We start from the raw sequence: 13,780 nt of genomic DNA, 5'->3' as shown, positions 1-13,780 counted from the left end.
CTGCCTCCGTGGGAAGGTTTCCCTGACATTCCCTCCAGAGTTGGCTGTCCCCTTGTCACGGGGCCTGCCCTCAGGAGGATGAAGACACAGAGAGGGGAGCTGGCTCCTGTCTGGAGCCCCTGGGCCCAGCACGTGGCCTGCACAGCAGAGAGACTGCCCAGCAGGTGTTCACTGAGTGGATGAAGAATGCATTAGCTGGAGCAGCTGAGAGAAGGCTGGGGTCCTGGGCTACCCAGGAGAACCTCAGAGGCATTGCCGCGATCAAGCATTGGGGGAGAGGTAGCTGTGAGCTACTGATCCGGTTCCCCTCTGCCCATCCCACGGAGGGGCACAGCCTGGTAACCCAGGGCCATGTGGAGGGCTTCCGGGTGGGAGTGGGCAGCCGTTGCCCTAGAGCAGCCTCGTGGGGAGGGCACACTGCTGGGCTTGGCCTGCTGGGCAGAGGGCAGGTGAGGGAGCAGAGGAAACAGGTGGTGGGTGGGAGTTCTCCCGGACTGTTCTAGAAGGTGAAGGGGCTGGTATCTCTGAGGAAACCCAGGCTCCAGCTCAGAGAGTCGAGGCCCCAGACCTCCCTCCTCTCAGAGCAGCCAATTAGCAAGGTGCCCCCTTCCCAGTATCAAGCGGGTACAGCACTGAACAGGGGCCCTTGAAGCTGGACCCCTGCACTGTCTACACTCTTGAAAAGCAGCTTGGGACAAGTCATCCAGACAACCCCACAGCCCCCATGTTCCAGATAGAACACCCCCACCTTCCTGTGCCTGTCTCCACCTGTCTGTGTGACCCCTGTGTGCTCAGGGATTTCAACTCTGGATTTTCCAGGACCTCTGTTACCTTTCCCCTCCAGCCATAGGTCTGGCTTCACAATGACTTTTGGCTTCCAGAACACCTTTGAATTACTCCTTTGATATCTTCTTCTGGGCCCTTGCCAGGACCAGGGTGCACACACCCACTGGGGAGCCGAGGCCTTGGGGCTGGGGATTCCCAGTGGGGCTCGCCCTGCCAGGTGCCTGCACCCTGACCTGCACCTCTCATCTGACCCGTGAACTTGGGCTGTGAGCACAAGGCTCTAAGATGCCAAACCTGGGGTCTGGAGGTCAGCCGTCATTGTCCGGTGTCCTCTGATTTGAGGACGTTACGACATTTACGTGAAGCAGTTTTAGACTAGTCCCACGATCCTTAAATTCTGACTTCCAAGACAATATCTGGACAGTTCTCGACCACCACTGCCAACGCTTGGTTCAGGCCAGATGATCTCCAGCCCAGGTGATGACAGCAGCAGCCTCACTGCTCTTCTAGACCCTGCCCAGAGAACCCCATCCAAGCTGTGGTCAGGGCCCTGCTCAAGATGAAGACCTGAGTCTGAGCTTTCCCTGCCTGGTGGTGTCTGGGGACTCACCAAAGCTTGGAAGGATGAAGGGCCAAGCCCTCCCCAGCACACAGGCCCTGTACTGTCTGACCTGGCCTCCTGCATGTCTCACAGACCTGGGCATGCTGGATGCCTTTGGGTCCCTGCGCCCCAGCCTCTGCACAGCGGCTATGGTGCCGCTGGAAATGTTGCCCTGATAAATGCCTCTCCCTGTGCCCTCCCTGCCCTGGCTCTCGCTCTTCAGCTGGGTGTACATCTCCATCCAGCACCTAGCAGTCAGTAATACACGTTTATCTCAGTGATTTTAAAAAGTGAAGAACTGTCTTCTGTGTTCAATAGAAGATCCCCAGGGAAGGTCTGCTTCATTCACCTGTCTCCCCGGCCCCTGCACAGAGAAGGAGCCCAGAAACCCCATCTGGTATGGGGGAAATGAAAGGACCTCTTGACTGCAGGGCAGCAGGCATGAGGAGGTCTGGCAAGGGCAAAGGGCAGAGCAGGGGAGCCCTGGTTAAAGGGCTGGAGTGGTTCTGGAAGAGCCATGGGAAACAGCATGGGGGGCTTGGATTGGTGGGCCTCCGGCTGTGGGGGGGGGCTCCTCTCCTCTAGACACTGGGTGGAGGTGGGTGGGTCAGATGCCCCTCAGGCCACCGAAGGCTGGGTGGGGGCAGCAAAGCCCCCCAAAGTGTTCTACTTGGGCTTGGCTGCCGATGCAGACAGTTGGCTCCTGGCACCAGCTCCCTGAGCCCTGCCTGTCCCTGTGGTCCCATGCCCAAGGGGGATGCAGAGTAGCCTGACTTTACCCTCTCCTGCCCCAGTGCCGAGGGCACCGGGCCAGGCCTGCTGTGTCACCGCTGGCTGTGAGGACGACTGGGACTGTGGGGAGCCCTGGCTGGTCCCCCGGCATCGAGTCCAGGAGCTGAAACTTGATTCCGAGTGAGCTGAGCAGTGGCTACAGAAGGGCTTTCTTTTCAAATAAACAGGTGGAAGGACTGTTATTCCTGTCAATAATCCCTACTTTCTTCCCAGCAAAACAGCTAGGAAGGATGAGTCACAAGCTATTTTTTACAGGCTTAAAAAAAGCCCACCTCGGACTATTTAAGATCACCAGAAGCCTCTGCTGTCCAAGTCTTCGCCCTCTCCTCTGCCCTTCTGCTCGCTGCCTTCCGGCCTGCCCTGCTCCCTGACAAGTGGGAGGCTGGTGGCCCATGGCTGTGGGGATTTGAAGGGCCAGCCTGGAGCCCAGTGGGGCTGCACGTCCCTCCCTTGCAGGGCGACCCCTTCAGTCTCCAGAACCCTGCCAGCTCTCACTTCCCTGCTCCCCTCATTCCTTGTTTCCTGAGGGACCCCTAACACCACCAAGCACCCCCGGAGGCCCTCAGGAACTCTGTGGGGTGAGTCAGGGAATAGGTGGGAAGAGCAGAGCAAGCAGTCACTTCCAGAGGCTGGGAGACTGGCCCATTCCTGCGAGATCTTCCCATCTGCCCATCCTTCCAGAGCCTCATTTCTAATTACAGGTGGAGGTCCTTCTGCATCCCTGGTCCCCAGTTGGGAGCTCCCATAATTTCGCTCCTCCGGAGACAAGGACACACAGCATCCTCATTTTGCTAACGGTGACAAGAAGACAATCCCATCCTGGTACCAGCAGACCTCCCAGGGCCATGCTGTTGCCCCAGCTCTGCCAGCTACTACCACGAAGGCAGGTGAGGGTGAAGAGATGGCCATATCCCCCTCTGTTCCCCCACCCCCCCTGGGACCACGATGAGTCCCTGTGGGCCCAGGGGGTCCTGCAGTGAAGACACTGTTTGCCTGGCCCAGTGCACAGCCCCTTCCTTGGACATCAGTACCTGCTGTTTGGCTCAGGACCCTATCAGCGAAGCGTTCCCTTGAACCCTGCTGGGGAGCACTGACCCTCCCTCTTCATGGCCTCTCCAGCGAAGTGCCGGCGACTGTTGACCCCCGCCCTCCCAGGCAGCCATGGCCACACACCCAGTGCGAGCGTGCAGCCCCCGCCCCTGCCTGAGTGGCTCCACGCTGACCTTTGCACGTCTTCCCATCGGGCTGCAGCGTGAATCCCACCGGGCAGCTACATCGCACGCCAGTGGCCGTGTCCCTGCAGGTCCGGTCACAGCCTCCGTTGTTTACCGCACATGTCTCTGGGGGGAAGAGACAGAGATGCTCAGTCTCCTCAGCCGGAAGCCACTGCCTTTCTCCATCCACGGGGGGCGGGGGGAACCTCCTGAGACAGGAGGTCTGAATTTGAGTCCTGCCTAATACCCTCTAGCTGTGGGCCTCCCTGAGCCTATTAAATGGGAAAATGACACCATTCCTGGGGTTGCCAGTGAGGACCCACTGTAAACGGTGGGTAAATGTCTGTACCCTACAGGGGGCTGTGCTTGTGTAAAGGTCACCGCGGACAGGGTCAACGCTGCTGTGTGCAGCCGCCACGGAGATTAGCCTGGCTGGCATTTAACTGCCCAGGGCCAGATTCCTAACCCCTTGTCCTGCCCGGACTTGGGACTCCAAACCCAGACTCACAGTCCCTGGGGCTCCCAAACTGGTCTCAGTATTGGACTGGCCTGCGGCCCTGGCCGTGGAGCTTCCAGGGCTGGTTCCCTGAGCCCACACACCATCCATCACCTTGATGAGGCACTCAGCTCAACATCTGTTCTCACTGAGCCATAAGCCAAAGGCGTCTGGTTTTCGTCCACTTGAAGCTTGTCTAGTGCTTTTTTCCCCTTTGCAAATTCAAAGGGCCTGGAGCAGCTGGGGCAGAGCCTAGGTCACTGAACCCGTCGCGTGGTGAGAATGATCCTCCCCAGGACTGGAGAAGGGGCTGGCAGGGCCAGGTCACCAGGGCGCAGGTGGCCCGCACACAGAGGAGCCCAGTCCTGGGCCTCTGAGCCTTTCAACCAGTCTTTCTTTCTGAGCATCTGTGTGCTTTGATCTTGTGGGAACTGTGCCTGAGTGGGCTTCCCCCCTCTCTCCAGTGTTGGAACTGAAGAGCCAAGGCCCGTATCTTTTACAACCCAAAACCCTTGGCCTGCCCACCTTGGCTTTCTCTGGGTCCCTGAGACTCCCCCTACCTGGTTTATTCTATCTGTCCTGTGGTGTCTGCAGTCCTGCAGGAATGATCACTGAATACATATCCCGGTAGCCAGGAGTCCCTGCTGCTAATTATACCAAATTCATGATGCCTTTCCTTTGAACTTCAACTTGTATGGGGGGGGGGGGCAGGGCTGGGAGAGGAGGACATCTGGCTTTCCCCTCTGTGTGTGAGTGTGCCTCTCCGTGATTCTGCAGTGTCGTCCTGAAGCACTGGGGCCCTTCTGGAGGCTAATGCCTTCACCATGATACAAAGAGCGGTAACTCCTACTGGAGGGGGATGCCTGGGTGGCTCAGCGGTTGAGCATCTGCCTTCAGCCCAGGGCATGATCCTGGAGTGGCAGGATCGCGTCCCGCATTGGGCTCCCTGCAAGGAACCTGCTTCTCCCTCTGCTTGTGTCTCTGCCTCTCTCTCTCTGTGTCTCTCATGAATAAATAAAATCTTAAATAAAATAAAATTAAAAAGAAAACCAAACTTCTACTGGAGGGCCAGTGACCTTGACCCTGACTCTTCCTGCCCATCTTTCCCTGTGTCTCCGTGAATTTTAGCTTTCCAGCCGGGTGTGGGCAGTTCTGAGAGCCTTCCTGCCTCTGTGTATGCTGGCCCAGTGGCTTGGAGGCCTCCTGCCTGCTCCAGTCCCAAGGCCCAGCTCAAAGACCATGTCCACGAGGAGCCTCCCAAGTCCCAGGCACAGAAAGAAGGCCGCGGCCCTTCCCTGTACCAGGTTGGCCTTTGTTGGCAGGAGCCATGCTCTGGCTGGCATATGGCCTGCTCAGGTCCTCTTGTCTCTTCGCCCGACTGTTCACTGGGGCAGTGGAGGTGGGCAGGCCAGGGTGTGAGCTCTGGCTCTGTCAACCACTGAGTGACCCCGGTAGGCTACCCCTCGGGCTGGACACCTGGCAGGTGAGGATCAAACAAACTCCCCGCTTAACAGCCCTTGGTCTGGGTCCTGGCATGTAGTAGTTGCTTCACAAATGTTAGTTTGCCCTCCTGGGGTTCTAACCAGAGAGGAAATTCCGCCTCTCCGCCCCAAATCAAAGGGCCAACGAGCCCCCAGGTGCCTTTTCAGTCTTTCATGTGGGAGAGCCCCTCTCTGGAGAGCGGCCCAAGGACCTGCTTGCTCTCCAGGTGCAGGTAATTAACATCGGGGCCTGGGGCACAGCGGGACCTTCCTCAGGGACAGGGATGGTGACCAGGCCTCTCCGTGGTAGTGGAGGCAGGTGCAGTGTGGGCAGCGGGGAACTGTGTCCCCAAGAAATGAACCTGGCCAAATGGGCTCCTGTCAGCCCCTTGCATCTGGAGGCCCCGATGGGACTTGGAATCGTGGCCTTCCAGAGTGAGGGGCCTTGGCACCCACGGGGCAGGCGGAGGCCAGGAGGGGCTTGGAGCCAGCGTGGAGAATCGCCCACTCTACAGCCTCTGCCCTGCACTGTGCACACTTAACCTCCTGTGTTGCCCTAGATGATGTTTGGTGCCTAAACTTTAGGTTCTGGGCGAGGGGCTCTGGGCCCCCAGGGAAGGCCCTGTGGGGTGTTCTGGGAGCTGACCACTTCCTCCCATGGCACTTGGTTATGGCAGGTCACCTGCTCCAGTCCCTGCTCAGCCTTCCAAGCCTCACCTCCCCTAGGCTCCTGCCCCTTCCACCTCCCTGGCAAGGAATCTGCCCAGGGCTGTGCAGCTTGTAGGTGGCAGAACTGGTGGGACCCGGTGGGTCTGACTCCAACCCACCCGACAGCCCCAGGACCGGGACCCCACAGTACCAAGCAGGCACTACATTCTCCATACTCCTCCCTGACCGCTCCTATTCAGTGCTCCCTGTCTCTGAGCATGCTGTCCCTAGCTATCCCCTTGCCTGGGGCCCCCAGGCCTGCGCCTGCTGCTTCTTTAACATCTGATTCCAGCCCCTGCCCTTACTGCTGTTCTGCATCAGGCTACCACCAGGGTCCTCCTCTGTGACATTCACAGCCTTGCCACCTGTCCCTGTCTTCCAGACCACTGCCTCATTCTGGGTAGCCAAAGCCTCTACGCTCCTGCAGTAATGCTAAGAGCCAATACTCACAAAGGCCGGGCCCTGTGCTGGGCAGGGGAGGGGGCAGTGGAGTGACCAGCCAGCAACCAGCCTGTCCTCTATGCTGCCCTGGCCTCTGCACCTGCCCAGGTGCCAGCCCTCAGGGTCCCCTCAACAGCACAGGGTTGGTGGCTGTTATCATTCTGAGGTTAGCAGATGTACACAGCACAATGCGATACACACAGAAAGGAAGACGACAGAGAGTACCCAGTCCTCTGGGCTAGAGTAGGGGTCGGGGACTGAAGTCTACAGTTAGGACAGGCCAGCCTGGGTGGGGCTGAGAGCTTCGTCCCTGCGAGTTTCCAAGCAGAGTCTACTGGGAGCTGCTGAGGGAGCTCCTCGCCTTGGGTGGTGATCAGCTTGGGTCACTCCCCCTGGACCGCTATCTCAAAAAAGCAGCCTCGCCTCTGTTTCCCAAGACTAGAGGCCACCCAGGCCTGGTATTAGGCCACCACTGTCTCAGATGCAGAAACCAGATAGCCTGTCCTCCCCCTTGACTGCAGGATCACCCTGAATGCAAATGGCAAACATGAGCTGGGGGCTGCAGTGGTGTAAATGTGATCCTGCCCTGTGAGGCAGCACCCCATCCAGAAGCACACACTGCCAAGGGAGGCTGGAGTCCAGGTGCCAGACCATCAGGGTTGTGAAGGGGAAGAGGGCAAAGCCAAACCCCAGAGTGCTGTTCCAGGGATCTGAAGACTTTCCTTTGGGACCCTGTGAACCCTCTAGTCTCTCCCGGAACCTGCCTCCCCATGAGAGCTACTGGGTCTTTCTAAAGCCTCTCCTCTCCCCCTGGAGCAACAAGGGGAACAAAACCTCCTAGGGCACAGCCCTCTACTGCCGACAAAGGGGATCTTCTCATCCACTAATATCCACTGGCCTCACAGCAACCCCAGAAGCTGGCTTCTTCTTCAGACAGAGAAACTGAGGCTCAGGAAGTTAAATACCTTGTCCAGGCAGGATCAGCTGCATATTGCGAGGCCCCGTGCAAAATAGAAATGAGGGCTCTTGCTCAAAAATAAAAAAATTTCAAGACAGAGGCAACAGAGCACTCAACCAGTGGGGGGCCTTTCTGAGGGCAGGGCCTGGGGCAAGGGTACGTACCGGGTCACACACCTGTGAACCCAGCCCTGTGTCTCAGGCCACTCAGTTATTTGGAGGAGACAGTATGTGAACCCAAGGCTGTGGGACTCCAGACTGATGAGTGAGCCAGCCCAGGCCCGAGCCGGGCCTCTGATGCGGGCCGTCCCAGCAGCCTGCGGTGGTGGGGCCGCAGAGATGGTGCCTGGCCTCCTCGTCCAGCAAGAGGGGAGAAGCCTTACCCCACAGGGCTGGGCTGGAGGCTGCCCTGGGGTGGGGCTTAAAGTGGGAAGGGGCCTGGGAGTAAACCAGGTGGGAAAACCCTGGATGCGTCACCAGGCTGGTCTTCGGTCTTTTCCCTGGGGCATTGCCGCTGTGGGCCAGGCCCTGCCAGAGGCACTGGGCAGAGACACAGCAGATGCGGGCAGGGGAGGCCAGCCCTGGGCTTGGACAGTGGGCCCCTGCCTGGGTTGGCACTGCCTGCTTGCTCTGCCCTAGGTCTGGGGCAAAGTCCGGCAAGGCCTGAGGAGGACAGTCTCTGTTACAGTGTGGTGGCTAAACCATGAGCAGTGGGGTCAGAAAATTGGGTTGCATACCTGGCCCTGTGACCTCAGGCAAGCCCCTTTGCTCCTGGAGTCTGAGCTTCCCAACATGTGATATGGGAGGTGATGGCATTTACCATGGAGTTTGTACAAGGTCCACACAAATGTGGACGTCACGGTGCTTTGTGAATGGTCACAACAGTGACCACATGCTCACCCTCAAACCTCTGCATGAAGTCTTAGCACCCAGTGAGTTGTTGATTCATCTGGGCTGCTGCTCTGTGTGGGCAGATGTGCCGCAGAGTCCCTGGCTTTTTGGACACCTGAGTCTAGCAGGGCAGCAGATGCTCTAGGTCACTGCTCTAACCACCACTTTGGGAACGACTCCTTAGTGCTGGCTGGCTGAGAGGGAAGAGCTGGAGCTGAGCCGGACGCTGCCCCAGGCCTCAGGGGTCAATGGTTCACCAGGGGAGACAGAATAGGACCTGGACCCTGACCCTCTCACGGGAGTCTGGGCCCACCTCCCCTGGGCTCACCCCATCACATCCAAGGTCCACAGATGGCTCCCCTGGGCCAGGCTTGTGCACCCCTCACGACTCAGGAGACCACTCTAAGTTCTCCTGAGCCCTGTTGGCTCCCCTAGGCCCCAGGCTCCTGTTCTGGTGGTGGTCCTCCCCAGAGACCACTCCATCCCCAGGAAGAGCTGTGTCAGGGTGACCCCATGCCCAGCACAGGACCGATTACTGCTGAATGCCGAGATGAAAAAACAAGCCTCTGGAGGAACGAGGTGGAGCGAGGTGACCAAGCCCCTGCCCCAAGCTGAGCCTGGCAGGAGAGGGTGCCTGAGATGAACTGATAGCACAGAAGACCTGGGAGTCCACCAGCACCAGAGTGATGGGCACTGGGCGAGGTGGAAGCTCACATGGGCTGACTGCAGGCGAGTGACTTCACCTGGCCGAGAGCGCCTGGACCAGAACTGGACGTGGGGCCAGAGGCCCGAATGCCACACTTAGTTCCCGATGCGCTGTGGGACTTTAGGCCGAGGATCCTCCCATCTCTGGGCTGTGGTTGTCTCCCTGTGCCATCCGGGGAATCCCAGGCTTGTCTGCAGTACAGGTGTCAGGCTCCGCCCCGGAGGCTCCGACCTGGTAGCTGAGGTGTGAGCCCCGTGACCCACAGAGACCTGTCAGCCCACACAGCTGCCCTAGCCCTAAAGCCTAGGGCTAAGCTCTTGCTGCAGCCTGTTGAGACCTCACTCAGGGCTGGTCTTCCTGCCCTTCTGCTACTAAGACCAACTGAAGCGAGTGAGGGAGAGGGGTCATCCACAGGCCCTCCCAGCGCAGCCATGGGCCCTCTGACCTTTGATCTCTCCTCCCTCAGCTGATTCCTGAGCCTTCCATGGCTATCACTTTGGGGTAAAAGTCATGTTCCTTGGCAGAGCTCCGCACACTGGCTGGGCTCTCCTTCACTGCCTGTCTCTCCGCGCCGACCCCACTGACCTCTGGGTGGCCCTGTGGCCCGTCAAGGGCATGGTCAGCAGGCTGATGTCCCTTACTATGCTGGCACAGTGAGGCTGGTCTCCCTCACGAAGTCCCTCGGGTGAGTGAGAAGAGCGAGGCCTCAGGCTGACAGTAGAAGCCACATCCCCAGACACTCGACAGGGAGTGGTGAGCAGGGCCCACCCATCTGCCACCTGCCACCCTGGCTCCTAACCACACTGCCCCTCCAGCTCTGCCTGGAACCTCCACGCTGCCTCCTGAGAGTCGTCTGCAGACAGCGGCTCTTCCCCGTGTGGGGAGATGCACCGACAGCTGGGTGCTGGTGACCTCGCCCCGGGAACACCTGGGACTCTGAGTACAGTTGGGTCCTGGGGGACACACTGGTGTCTGATGTGATGTGGGGGAAGGGGTGCATGGAGGCAGAGGCAGGGTAGTGGCAGGGGCCAGGGCTGCAGCCCCAATGGGGAAGGGGTACCACGTCGGGGTCTGAGGGACAGTGGGAAAGGAAGCCTCAGAAGCCTCGCTTGGTCCCCAGCACTGCCCTCTGCCACATCTGAATCCAGCAGGCCCCTGGCTCATGGTTCTCAGAGCTGGCCTGGCCCTGGGGCAGCCTTGGTGGGTTCTGGACTCTGTCCTGGTAGCACACAGGTGGGCGACCATGCGACTCGCAGGGCCCTGTGCGGACTCTGGCCCAGCTGTGGGGAAGGAATGGGCCATCAGGCCCACATCACCTCGCGAGCTCCATCTACCCAGGACCTGGTCCTGCTCAGGGCAGTCTGCTGTATCAGTGGAGCTGTCTTCTGGACGCACTGGGCAGCCTCAGGATTTCAGGGGCAGTCCCCTCTCATGGGCCTGCCTGGTGGGTGGGACTTCCACACTGGTGGTCAGAGAGCAGGACCCAAGGGACCCAAGGGTCAGTGCCTGGCAGTCTGTAGCAACAGGGGTGGGGGCCGAGGGTAGAGAAGAGGTCAACCAGGAGCGAGATGAGCAGACCTTGGGGAAGATTCTTCAACAGAGGTTTTATACTAATGCAGGTGGCAGGAGCAGAGCCATGGCAGCGAGCCTTTTCCTGGCCTCTGGCTCCTGCCTTTGCTCTGGCTACTAAGGGGAGGGGGTGTTGAGAGCAGACAAAGGGGGGCTCACACGTATTTTCTTGTTGGAGGCGATCCTCAGGTGGGATCATTACGCCCATTCTACGGAGGGCTCATGAGGGCCCAGTTGGTGACCCTTCCTCAGCCCTGTACTGTCCTTCCCACCACATGGGATCGTGGAGGTTTGGGGGTCGGGCCCTTCTTCCCAGAACACCCACCACCAGCAGCTACCACTTCCTGAGCCCTTGAGGGCCAGGTGCTGTGGGTCACTGGCCTACCTTGCCCTGGAGGGAGTGTGGGGTGGTGTCGTGGGAAGAGCAGGCCTGTGTAACACTGAGTCAGCTGCTCCTCCCTGAGCCTCAGTCTCATCTGTAACACGAAGGGCGCCCTTGCAAGTTGCTGGGAACGTTTCCATGTCTAGGTACTCAAAGACTTAGCCCAGAGGCTGCTCAACAGAGGGAAGCCTTATTTTAGATTCCTGACACCTGCGGGGATTCAGTGAGACAGGTCAGAGCACAGCCCAGGGCCAAGGGACGTGATGCCCAGCACCCGTACACCAATGTCTGTGTTTCCCGGAGGGGCCTTTAGCACAAGTGCACCCCTAGCCTCCCTCCTACCCTGTGACTTCCTGGGGCCAGTGAGGCTGGCACGTGGAGCCTGCCCACCCTCCGTCCCAGAGCTCCAGCCTGTGAGCTGGGCAGACCTCACAGAAGGGTCCAGAATGCAGGTGCCTGGCTGGCCTCTGAAAGGCACCTGTTCCCCTTGCTGGTTCTGTAGGGCCCTTTTCTTATGGCACCACCACCTCTGACCTGACGAAGGTCAGGCAGGCCCCAGGCTTCTCTCCTCATGGCCTGGGCCTGGTATTCCCAGGGCCCTAGTAAAGCACCAATGGCCTGGGCAAGAGAAGGTGGAGGAAAGAATGGAGGTGAGTGGGCAGGCCAGGTGCCCCACACCAAGCATCTCATCCAAGCTGCCTCGGAGACAACAACTCATTTTTTGCAAAAGAGAAAACCACAGCTCAGAGACACGAGGAGACCTCAGCCCCTGGAGACGATGCTAGTCCCTGGGGAAGTGAGGGCAGAGCTCAGGTCTTGCTCTAGAGCCTGAGCCACCACAACAAACCAGAAAGGCTCACTGTTAGCAAAACTCCACTCCGGGGCCTCTAAGGACAATGAGTAGTTCTTAAAGGTACAGCCTGGCTGAGCAACCTGAAACCCTGGCAACTTCCCTGGGACACACCTGGAAATCTCTCTGTGGGAAGACCGGAGCTCTGGCTACTTCTTGGTCAAGAGGCAGCTGCGGGCACCAGGTCTGCAGCCACCTTGGGCCTGCCCTTGGCTGGAGCCAGCCAGAGGAGCCCTGAGGGAGGCAAGGGAGGGCCTGCAGAGCAAGCAGCAAGATAGGGTGGGCCATCCCTTCCCAGGTGGCTGGGGCGGGGGCAGCAGTGGGTGGGGGACCCGGGCTTCTCCAAAGAGGGCAGATCTACAAAAGATTGTACTGGTAAGAGGATGATGCCCTGGACTCTTTGGGGTGCCTTCCATCTGTGCTGCGGAGTTTAAGCTCCAGGGCCCTCCTGAATGTGGCAGGCCAAGGAGTCATGTCAACCAGTAAAAACAGCAGGAAGCGGGCCCTTAGGGGGCATTGGGGTCACATCATGAAGGGCTTTGGGACCCACCCGGAGCAAATCCCGCGGGGCCAAAAAACCTAGGCCAGGGTTAAGGCAGGACAGGGAGGGGCCGGGACAGGGGTTGTTGAGGCCCAGGAGGAGCATGTGGGGGCCAAGTGTGCCCAGCTGCCAGGGGTGGTGTGAGGAGCAGTGGGGGCAAGCCACCCCCACTTGGGGGGGCTCCTCTCCACCTGCAGCTCCCAGAGTGGGGGAGCTACGTAGGTGGGATCCTTCTGTGGCGGTGCAGGGCAGGGGCTGGCTGTGTGGGAGGGCAGGCTCCAGGATGTGATCACAGGGAGGCTTGTGGGCCCTGCCACCAACCAGGAGGCACTCTGCACAAAGCCTGGGAGCTGGTAAGTGACTGAGACTCACCCTTGATGCCTCCACTGTGATTGAGCAAGCACTGGCCCAGGTGCCACTGTCCCAGGTGATCCTCAACACAGCCCCAGAGGCTAGAGATCCAAACACTGCTTTTCTTTAAGTTTTGACAGGGGAAGGGACTGGCCAAGGCGACCCAGGGGAGCAGTGGGGCAGGCCAGGTGCCCCAGTGCCCAATTCACTGGTCCAAGCATGGATTCCCCCGGGGAAGCCACAAACACCAGCCTCTGAAGAGCCATGGGACACCGGCTAAGCCCTCACCTCCCTGGGCTGGGTCACCTCTGCCAGATGAGGACGGCGTTACCTCCCTCAGTCCTCAGGGGGTCACCTCACCTGCCGGTCTGACCACATCAGTCTCCCTCTAAAGCCATTCTGCACTCCCTGCCCTCTGACCTCCAGCTGCACGAGCACCCCCAGCCCACGCCACATCCACACCGGCTTCACGCCTGAGGATTCTCTACCAGGTGCTGTGCCTCCAAAACCCCTGCCTGCTGCAAGTTCTGAAACCCAGTGGGGCCTTAGCCCACGCTTCTGCCTGGTTCTTCCCGACCCCACCACTCAACAGCGGCAGGGACCCCCCCCCCCCCATCCTGCAGTCTTCCCTCACAGAAGCTGCCCCCAGAGCCTGCCTGCCTGCTGCGGGGCAGGGGACACATGACCTGGACCTGTTGTCGGGAGGGAGCATGTCCCCAGCTTCCAGGACCCTGCTCTCACCCCTGCCCTCATTCTGGGGGGCTAGAAAGTGACATTCAGGGGTCCTTGTGTTAGCTGTGTCCATGCAGGGAGCATCTCTCATGGTTTTTATACTTTATGAGATGGACATACAGACTGGCTAGAACCAGGCTCAAATTTCATCTACGGCCCAGAGAGAAGGGAAGGCTGTAAGGCCTCAGGCTCCAGAGGAAGCCAAAGGACTTATGGGTGAGTCCTCCGGGACTCTCTGGGGCAGGGGCAGAGGTAGGGCTGCTCCATCCAGCCAGCCTTGGT

General features: G+C 59.4%; 1 protein-coding gene across 4 annotated transcripts in view; it reads right to left on the bottom strand.

Moving 5' to 3' along the window:
- SCUBE1 (signal peptide, CUB domain and EGF like domain containing 1) overlaps nucleotides 1-13,780 on the bottom strand; it is a 140,231-nt gene that overhangs the window by 37,246 nt on the left and 89,205 nt on the right. For all 4 annotated transcript variants that reach the window (XM_038550290.1, XM_038550291.1, XM_038550292.1 and 1 more), the window contains one exon: nucleotides 3,403-3,519. In XM_038550290.1, the coding sequence (XP_038406218.1) occupies nucleotides 3,403-3,519 (117 nt within the window). The remainder of the gene's footprint in view (nucleotides 1-3,402; nucleotides 3,520-13,780) is intronic.

The sequence above is a fragment of the Canis lupus genome, chromosome 10 (assembly GCF_011100685.1).
Source record: "Canis lupus familiaris isolate Mischka breed German Shepherd chromosome 10, alternate assembly UU_Cfam_GSD_1.0, whole genome shotgun sequence".
In the NCBI taxonomy this organism is placed as follows: domain Eukaryota; kingdom Metazoa; phylum Chordata; class Mammalia; order Carnivora; family Canidae; genus Canis; species Canis lupus.
Note: the sequence above shows the minus strand (reverse complement) of the source record. Positions and strands in the feature narration are given on the sequence as shown.